Source organism: Seriola aureovittata, chromosome 3 (assembly GCF_021018895.1).
Source record: "Seriola aureovittata isolate HTS-2021-v1 ecotype China chromosome 3, ASM2101889v1, whole genome shotgun sequence".
NCBI classification, from domain to species: Eukaryota; Metazoa; Chordata; class Actinopteri; order Carangiformes; family Carangidae; genus Seriola; species Seriola aureovittata.
The window spans coordinates 28762894-28772770 of NC_079366.1; the positions used below are offsets into that span (position 1 = coordinate 28762894).

A 9877-nucleotide genomic window follows, 5' to 3' on the forward strand; every position below is an offset into this window, starting at 1 on the left:
TACTCGAGACTTCACACAGCAATTATTATATACAAAACTTCACACAAACGGTTCATGTTTCATCCGACTCTGGATGAACAGGGATGTAACCTGAAGGCTTTGTTTGTTGTTCCGCCCTCTCCCAGTCCACCATGGTGGTGCTGCAGGCGCTGTCACAGTACCTGATCGAGAAACCGCCCTCTTTCGTCAACCTGGATGTGGACATCAGGATGACAGGACGCAAGGAAATCCGTGCCCATTTCAACCCCAGCACCGCCTTTGCTGTTCGCTCGGAAAGGGTGAGGCCTTAGGAAGAACGCAAAGTCAGTCGTGATTGAAGCTGCATCATCAGGCAGAAGGTTCAGATGTACGTCACTAACAGTTGCTTGTGTTGCGTAGTTACCTGCTAATGCTGATCTGGAGGTGCAGGCTGAAGGGAGCGGACAGGGGATACTGGAGGTACGATCACATGACTCTGTAAATGGAGATTAGTATCATGGTGTCAGGTCATCATGAACTCTGTCACTCACAGAGGACAAACTGCATGGTTGAAATATGTCATTTGTTTTTTAAAGAGTGTTTTTATTTGTTATTTCAACTTTAATCCAAGGTCGTGACCTATTACAACCAAGTGCATGAGGTGGATGAGAAAAAGCCCTGCGAGCACTTTGAGCTCAGCGTCACTATCCAAGAATCCAGCGGTAAATTAAAGTTGTCAGATGTGTTTCCTGTTTTCTTGGGTTCACTGAAGTCTCTTTTAAGTGGATGAAATGCATTATAGCAAAGAAAAGAAATATCCTGAATTCTTCCATTTCCTCCATATATCGGAAAACAAACAGCGTGATCATAACGCAGCAGGAAATAATTTATATTTATAGTGTAAGTCACCATCATAAAACATCACATAAAGAATGAAATTTAAAGTAAAATAAGTAAACTATATTTGTGTTGCCATGAGTGTTTTGTAAAGAAACATACAAAACTATAAATATTAAAAAAAGATGCATATGGCCAATATCTTCATCTTACATTATTAATGACCTGAAATAAAAATACAATACTGTAACATGACTAATATAACTTTGTACAACACTTTTAAAAACAACACGCAAGAGAAAGGAGGAAAACAGTCGCACCTGAAAACGCACAAAATAACACATACATACATAAATGTAATGAAATGAAAATGATAGATAAAAGTCACACGACAGAAAATATACTATTAAACACAATGAAGTCCACAGGATGTTAAACCCAACTTCTGCATATTAAATAATGCTTTGTTTCTGTCTGCTAACAGTTCAGCCTCCAGGAGATGTAGGGAAGTCCTACGACTTCACCATCAAAGTGAGGTGAGTGTTCGGTGTGTTTAACCTTTTTGACTTTTAAACTTTGAACTGCACAGGAAAGATAAAAATGTTTCATTTTAGCTCAATCGACTAAATGATGAGGAATCCCGTCAGTTACCGGCCTGATAGTTTTCTGAGTCTATGGTATGATATCAGTGTTCCAGTGATCAATAAGAGACTGTTGGCGTCTTCTCAGGCTTTTCTCTCTCTCTCTTCCACAGAGCTTTAGGACCCAATGTCAGGATGGTGGTCCTGGATATCAGCCTGCCTACCGGCTTCACCCCACTGAACTCGGACCTGGAGCTGGTAATCAAACTAAATCTGAAAACTCAGAAGGATAAAGATTATTCTTACTCACTGTAAATCACCAAAGAAAATGATTTTCAAGAGTTAAAGCCACAAGAGAATGATTTATTTACTGCTAATATTGTTGTTTAAAGGTCCCTTATTTTACATAGTTGAAGCGTTGATCCATAAGATATATTTGTGGTAGGCAAGGGTTGCTAACTTATTCTGTATATATATATGTGTGTGTGTGTGTGTGTGTGTGTGTCTCCAGTTGTCCAACTCAGTGGACCATTACATCAAAAACTTCCAGATTGTTGATAACCTGAGCGACAGAGGCTCTCTGATCATCCACCTGTTCAAGGTAACTACAGCGTGGCGGTGACTTGCTGCTTCATTTCAAGTCTTGTCTTTGTTTACGCTCCTTTTCCAAAGAGCAGGTTTACCGAGTTATCTGGATAACTTTACTGAGTAAAATCTGTTGTTGCAATAGTCCCAGATTCGAGGAGGTTCCACTGACTAACACTTACACGTATAACGAGGACCGCGTACTTCCATTTACTGCGTTCTGTTTACGTCGGATGTCGTATTTGGGAATGAAGCTTGTTATTTTTAGCAATACCAGTTGATAACAAATCACTAGGTGGTATTTTGTGCATAGAAACACCATAGCGACATGTCCACCTGTGTACAACTGACTTAATGAGCGCTAATAAACAGTATATTACTACAGCTTTCACTTCTGTTGATGCACAGAGAAGCCATCTTGGATTTCGAAGTCAGGGTTGGCGAGGTTCTTCCAGCTATCCAAGTCAAATATCCGACTTCAGGGGGCGTTCCCGGTTGAAATTTCAGACTTGGAACTTCCCATTTCCCAGTTTAAATTGAACGCACCATTACACACCTCAAGCTTGTTTAATAAATGTTCCCACTGGCTGTATCGTCTCTGCTCATCTCCTCAGGTGTCACACAGAGAGCCAGATATCCTGATCTTCAGGCTTGAGCAGAACTTTAAAGTCGGCCTCCTCCAGCCGTCCTCGGTTACCGTCTACGAATATTACAACCCAGGTCGGAGAACAGACGCTGCTCATCACAGAATCCTTTATTCAGATATTCACAAGTGTTCAGATTTAGCCCTTACCATGCAGACTGATAATTCAGAATGTGTCCTGCTTATTTTAAAGTTAAAAAACAATACTGCAACTTTAAATATCGTGGTGTCTCGTGGTTTCTCTCCCTGCTTCTGTCAGATCACCGCTGCAGTCGAACCTACACTCCCAAAGAGGACAAAGAGGAGCTGAGTCGGATCTGCAGAGACAATGTCTGCCGCTGCACACAGGGTGAGGGTGTGCGTGTGCCTTCAACAGCGCATTCGTGGATGTGTGTGCGTGTTATTTTCAGTTTACTTTGTTTTTTCTCTCTCACAATCTCCAGGTGACTGCTGCATCCCCAAACCCGACAGTGAAAGTTACCTCAACAAAGAGAGAGAGATGTTTGCCTGCAAGAGCTTACACCATGGTAAGATACTCTCTCTCTCTCTCTCTCTCTCTCTCTCTCTCTCTCTCTCTCTCTCTCTCTCTCTCTCTCTCTCTCTCTCTCTCTCTCTCTCTCTCTCTCTCTCTCTCTCTCTCTCTCTCTCTCTCACACTCACACTCTCACACTCTCACACTCTCACACGTATGGACTGAGTAATGTGATATTTCTTGTATATATGTGACAAATGCTCCCACTGGCACGTCAAAAAAAAACATTAGGATTCATCCTCCCTGGTCCATGAACATCTGTAAACATCTGTAAGGCCTCATCACGAACAGGACAAACATTACTCCTTTATTATTGTTGTGCTTCAGTTTTCCAGGTGAAGGTGCTGAGTGTCAACCGGACTTTCTACGACACGTACAAGGTGGAGATCACACGAGTTATCAAGCTGGGTGAGTCAGTGCTTACACACACGCACGCACGCACGCACGCACGCACGCACGCACGCACGCACGCACGCACGCACACACACCTACACACCTACACACACACACAAAGGAAAAACAACAATTCTATTTTAGTTTTTAGTAGTTGCTGCTTTCACTTCCATCTTTCTTTGAACCATTTTATTCTTGATGCTGCACCGACTCGTCAGTCGATTGCACAGTGTCAACGTTCATAGCAGACAATTTTGGAAACTGAAATGATCCCAATAATTTTGTATGAACCTAATCTGATATTATATTTTAATCTGAATCTATAATTTCCATCCTGTCAGGGAGACAAAGTCTTGTATCAACATTAATACTCATGGGAGACCACAACACTCCACTGATATCCAGACTAGTGTCATTATTTCATGCTTAAATGTTTATTTATGCAACAAAATTCAGATGTAAATGATTCCATGTCTCTTTGTGTCTCTCCTCCAGGTGTGGAGGCTGCAGTGGATATCGGCCAGACGAGGCTTTTCATGTCACATGGAGGATGCAGAGAGGGGATCAGCCTGAAGGAGGACACCCACTACCTCATCATTGGCCCCAGAGACGACAAGTGGAAGACTGACAGTGAAATAAACGGGTAACGAAGCAAAAAAAAAAAACAAACAAAAAAAACCCACAAAAACTTAATTAAATACACTACTAATGCAATCTAGTACAACAGTTCAGTTCTGATTGACACTGTCAGAGAGGTGTTAATTTAACTATGTAGTAGGTTGTAGTTTGCATTGGTGTTGCTTTACACCATCACTAGCTACAACCTCAGTAATAAACATAGTTGGTTTTACACAAACTTGCCATTTTACAGGAAATGTGGCAGAGCAGTTGTACTGGACCGCATCAGATTGTTTAGGTGTTCCTAATAAAGCGGACAGCGAGTCAACAATCACAAGATTAAACAGGACTGTTATCTCCTAAACTGTAAAGTCTAAATATAACTACACCTGTCTCTCTTTGCTCTGTCTCAGCTTCATCTACATGTTAGGAAAGGACACCTGGGTGGAGCGCTGGCCTTTGGCTGCAGAGTGCTCCAGCAATCCCGACCTGCAAGATAAATGCACGAGCCTGGAAGCTGCTGTTAATCAACTGTTTGTCGAGGGCTGCAGGCTGTAGAGGCGTCCCAGCAGCAACCGCACGCCGTCCTCGTGTGGACCCAAAGATTTAAAGCTCATTTTTAACCCAGTCTCTATGCCAAGAGCATTTTATTCAGCTGTGTTTTCACTGTGGAACAGAGAACTGAAAGTGTAGCCACTAACAGTGACAGATATAGTCCGGTTTTTCGAAACACGACTGGCAGCAACAAAACTACTAAAACCAGTCAACTCAAGGTTATTATAGCTTTTATAGAACGGCTAATAATAAAACTGTCACACATGCTCACTGTCTGACATGAAACTTACTGTTGAGAAAAGGATGTGGTAAATACAGACACCATCTTCACCAATCCAAAGATACATAGGTTCTACTCATCTTTACAAATGTACAGGTTCACAATAAAGTCTAAAATGTCAAAGGTAAAAATACATCAGTTTGAAACATGCAGTAAATACAAATAGCTATTCATGTTACTCTGTTGTTGGTTTGAAATGTTAAAACATACTTAAAATGACCTTGAGGGAGTTTAATTTGACATGTCTGTAATACTATATTAAATAGGCTTCTGAAAAATGTAATAAATCATTTACAGGTTGTTCAGAGTTAACCTGTGCTGACTGAAGATAAACTGAACTCTGATGTTCTGTTTAAGTTTGTGAATCTAAATTTGTGTGTTTTTGTGTTCAGACTGGTCCTAATGAAGGAAATATGTTTAATCAGCAGTTACCCGCTTAAACAAACCACTTAATACAAGTACCAGGTTGGATGTTCCCCGTGTGTTCAGCAGGTTTTGCTGATTGTGCTGTACAGAGAAGCCACATCCTCCCGTGTTTCTTCACCTCTGGTTCTGAGAGAGAAATAAAAGATAAGGTGGGTTAAAGATTATTCAAAGATACAAATAGTCCCAGAGTTATTATAAAATTGGTAAAAATACACCAGGCGCATTCAACAGAGAGGATCATGTCCCTGCGTGAAGAGCTGCTCACCTCGGGGCAGCGCTGCCTCTGTTAAATTTGACCGAAGCGTATTTAATATCCTCCCCGTCCTTATGTCTCCTGGGCCGAGCTGCTCTGATGTTGGAGTAGAGAGGATCCACGTGGTTCTGGGAGAACGTGACAGCGGCATAGGTAAGGTCATCCTGCTGAATCTGAGTGGGTAGACACGGCAACGACAAGAAAGATTATTTTCACATTTCTTTGTAGCCGACCCTCTGATGAACATACATACTGAACTTGCCGTTCCTCACCTGTTCCCTGTTGTCTGCTCTCTCTCCAGGCTCAGATGGGTGCTCGGAGGCCCTCTTTTTTCTGATTAAACAGCTGAAATAATTAAAATTTCTATTATTTACTAAACTGAAAACTCAAGTTTCAAGGAACCTGGGTGCAGCTACTTCAGGAAACAAGCTAAAAGTTGCTGAGAGGCTGAGGTCGAGCCTGGTTTCATCTGTCTGATACGCTATTTAAAGATTCGCTGCCAGTCCAAAATACGTGAAAGAAAAACCCTTTATTAACAAAAAGATCAACTTATTATATCACGCACAAAATTATGATCTAAAAATGGTAAAAATGGCCCCAGTGTTTCCAGATTACTTTGGTGGCTTCAATTATTCAAAACTTATAGAAATGGTGAAAGCAAACTGCTTACCTCATCAATATAGAGACAGAGAGGAGAACGACAGCGAGGATGACAGCAGTGGTTGTTCCAATGGCTGCTAACGTCCATGCTCCTAGGTAGTGGTGATACAATGACAGTTCAAATGTTACAGGATGTTAAGCCTCACCGACCTCAGGGTGATATTATGTACATATTCTTCTTACAATTAAATATATTTTGTTTTTGGGACAGTAAAAGAATTGTGGCTCTCCTTAGATGAATAAAAATCACAGCTCTTGTTGTATTTATGATCTTCTAGTAATAAATCCATCTACTTCTGAGGCAAATATCACAAAGGTTGAACCTGATCCAAAACCAGATGTGTGTAAAATAATTTTTTTTTTTTTTTTTTTTTTAAATCCAAGAGACCTGAGGACAGTCAGAATCAGTCTGAAGGATGTGTGATCTACATATGAAATCAAAAACAGTCTTCTCTTTCAGGGCTGAAAACTGAAGCCAACACAGGAAGTGAGAAAAACTGCAGTTCCTCTATTGACCACTAGAGTCCGGCTCCAAAAGCGAGTCAATCCCCATAGACTTCTATGTTAAAATGCTTGACTTTACAACGGAAATAAACATGTTTACAGCCTGATACAAAAAACAGATTTGGTCTCTAGAGCTAATTTCCTCCTGCATGACAACTGTACATGGGGTGAACTTTTATATAACTCACCCGTTTAGATTTTATTAAGGCTTAATGTTATGCTTAATTGAGGGTGTGGCATCACAGTCCACTAGCTGTCTGCTTGGTGTCACCTCTGTTAATTCAAATCGCTGAACGAGGATTTTTCATGCAAATATCAGACAAATAATCTGGTTTGTTGTGTAGTTAAGTTTGTGTTTATGTCTGTGGGTAATGTCCAAATAGGCCGGGGAGGCTTGGGGCTTGGCCCAGATAAACCGGTGTGGAGTAGAGCAGGTCCCAAGGAGAAGAGAAAGCTAGTCATGGAGCAGGTTCGTAGACAGGAGGAAATATTAAGGGGTGCAAAGGCAGTGGCCCAGGCTAAGCAGGGACAGTGGGTGAATTGGGAAGGTGTAGACAAGAAAAAGCTTAGCTGGAAAGAACTCTGGAGTATGGAGGAAAGTAGTATTAGATTCTTGATAGGGGCAACTTATGATGTATTGCCAACTCCCCAGAACCTAAAACTCTGGGTAAATGGAGACCCACTATGTTCATTGTGTTCAGGTACGGCAACTTTAAAGCACATTCTGTCAGGGTGTAAGGTTAGTCTGTCGCAAGGCAGATATACGTGGCGACATAACCAGGTTTTAAAAAGCTTAGCTGCAGGAATTGAAGAGTTACGGAGGCAGGCAAATTCAGGAGGGCCTAAAATAAAGAGAGTTTCAATCAAGTTTGTTCATGAGGGAGAGAAAGTTGGTAAGACAACAAGAAGGCAAGGCAGCTTAGAGGGTGCTTGTGATTGGGAAATGCAGGTAGATTTAGGAGGAAAGCTTGTTGTTCCCCAGGAAATAGCCAGTACAAAGCTAAGGCCTGACATAGTTTTGTGGTTTAGGAGTAGAATGAAAGTATATTTCATAGAGCTGACTGTTCCCTGAGAGGCCTTAGTTGAAGAAGCATATGAAAGGAAAAAGCTCAGGTATGCAGTGTTAGGGGCAGAAGCAGAGCAGCGAGGATGGAGAGTTAGGATTTGTCCAGTGGAAGTAAGATGTAGAGGATTTATAGCAAGGTCTGTTGTCTCTTTGGTAAGGGAGTTAGGAGCAAGTGGACAGAATGTGAGGAAAAGAGTAAAGGACATGTCGGATGAGGCAGCAAGATCCAGTCGGTGGATTTGGATGAGAAGAAATAATGGTAGCTGGGGGCCCAGCAGGGGGAGCACTTAGGATAGACAGACTCTTAGGAGAAGCAAGGAAGAAATCCAGGAAGGGGAAGTGTTTTTAAGTGGGGGGTGTGGCCTGTGTGAGCCTCTTTGAGACCATGCGGTTAGTCCAGGTGAGGTGGCCTGTATTGTTTGCTTGAATTGGTTTGTAGTGTGTCTTTGGCTGTTTAGGTGAGTTTGTTTGTTTTAGGTGAGTTGCATGGTGTGGTGTTGGAGAGTAGGGGGGGGTAGAGCACAGCCTAATCCAGCGGGGGAGAGCTAGCCCAAAAAGGCACCTCTCCCTGACTCTACCTCCCTCATTGTCTTGGAGAGTGGGGGAGTAGGGGGGGGTAGAGCACAGCCTAATCCGGCGGGGGAGAGTTTAGCTCAAAAAGGCATCTCTCCTTGACTCTGCCTCCCTCATTCAAAATGGCCACCACTTTCTCCAACTGTTTAGGGGAGTTTGTTTGCTGAATCTGCTAGTGTGTTTTGTCAGAGTTGATGATTGTGGTAGCATAGGCAAGATAAAGAAAATAATCATGGTGTGTGGAGCAGTGATGGCTGGCATTAGGGGAGTGACTCTGGGACGCCAGTGATCACTGTCTAGCCTCCTGGAGGTGTCGTGGGACCAACTAGACAAAACACTGGTGAAAGGAGGTTCCCACCTGATGACCCCAAAGACATGTTAGTTATCACTGCTCATTAGTCTGTATAATTCATAGTTATCATAGGACATATTAAGCTTAGGGAGCTATTCACTGAGTCTGGTCCATTTTCTGTAGCACAAGTTTCTTGTGTTTACCTTAAATGCGCACACCATACTTGGCTTGTTAGCTTGGCCTAGTAATTTCCTAATTAGCCTGTGAATGAATTAGCCTTGGATTAGCCTTCAAGCAAGACACCCAGCTGTGCTAACGATGCTAACGGTAGGGTATGGAGGTAGTATCACCTCCACAAATTCTCCACCTCCACCTATTTCTCATTTTTTGAATTAGCCGGGAGTTAGGCGGAGTCAGATACTGCCAAGATGGCAACGCCGGAGTAGCCAACTACTCTTCACAATCCTGTGGGTGACATAACGGAAGCTACGTCCATCTTTATTTACAGTCTATGGTTAAACCGCTGCTCCATTCTGTCCTATTATCACTTTTACTAGATTTAGTCATTATACAGTTGGTCTTATTTAAATGATTTCCCATTTTTACATGACCACTGAATCAGTAAAAGAACAAACAATGATTCTGTCACAGCCCATGAAGACCACCTGTAAAAAGAAAAGAAAAAGAGGCAGTTTCCTTCTTAACCCTACAAACACATTCAGTGTTTTTGAAGCCCAGTTTTTATCTATAAAACCATGTGGTATGGATAAAATATATATAAAAAACTTTTTCACATACAACTGAGCTGAACATCAGATGGTGTGCTATGACCTGCTGCAGTATCTGAGTAAGTGACTGTAAACTCACCTGCTACAACAGTGAGATTTAAGGTGGAGTTACGACGTCCTCGTGTGTTCTGGGCTTCACAGTAATAATTCCCACTGTGTTCAGGTCTGAGGTCAGTGATGGTGAAGATCTGTCCTGAAGCTTTTGGTGAGTCTTCATTCTCCTTGTACCAGGTGTAATTAGCTGCTGGGTTAGCATCACTGCTACAGGTCAGATTCACTGAACTGCCCTCCACTATCTCACCAGAGGGACTCACTGACACAGAGAGAAGCTTT

At 42.2% G+C, this 9877-nt stretch overlaps 2 protein-coding genes across 2 annotated transcripts in view; one reads left to right on the forward strand and one right to left on the reverse strand.

Annotated features, from left to right (window-relative positions):
- Nucleotides 1–5333, forward strand: part of c3b.1 (complement component c3b, tandem duplicate 1) — a 25334-nt gene extending 20001 nt beyond the window's left edge. The window contains exons 33-44 of the mRNA XM_056370818.1: nucleotides 126–278; nucleotides 379–438; nucleotides 590–680; nucleotides 1280–1331; nucleotides 1550–1634; nucleotides 1888–1977; nucleotides 2576–2681; nucleotides 2864–2953; nucleotides 3048–3131; nucleotides 3464–3544; nucleotides 4025–4172; nucleotides 4561–5333. Coding sequence (XP_056226793.1) covers nucleotides 126–278; nucleotides 379–438; nucleotides 590–680; nucleotides 1280–1331; nucleotides 1550–1634; nucleotides 1888–1977; nucleotides 2576–2681; nucleotides 2864–2953; nucleotides 3048–3131; nucleotides 3464–3544; nucleotides 4025–4172; nucleotides 4561–4705 — 1185 coding nt within the window. The 3' untranslated portion in view covers nucleotides 4706–5333. The remainder of the gene's footprint in view (nucleotides 1–125; nucleotides 279–378; nucleotides 439–589; nucleotides 681–1279; nucleotides 1332–1549; nucleotides 1635–1887; nucleotides 1978–2575; nucleotides 2682–2863; nucleotides 2954–3047; nucleotides 3132–3463; nucleotides 3545–4024; nucleotides 4173–4560) is intronic.
- LOC130163753 (B-cell receptor CD22-like) overlaps nucleotides 4815–9877 on the reverse strand; it is a 5707-nt gene continuing 644 nt past the window's right edge. The window contains exons 2-6 of the mRNA XM_056368116.1: nucleotides 9624–9873; nucleotides 6332–6413; nucleotides 5934–6006; nucleotides 5674–5834; nucleotides 4815–5534 (exon numbers count right to left, since the gene is read on the reverse strand). Of these exons, the coding sequence (XP_056224091.1) occupies nucleotides 5468–5534; nucleotides 5674–5834; nucleotides 5934–6006; nucleotides 6332–6413; nucleotides 9624–9873 (633 nt within the window). The 3' untranslated portion in view covers nucleotides 4815–5467. The remainder of the gene's footprint in view (nucleotides 5535–5673; nucleotides 5835–5933; nucleotides 6007–6331; nucleotides 6414–9623; nucleotides 9874–9877) is intronic.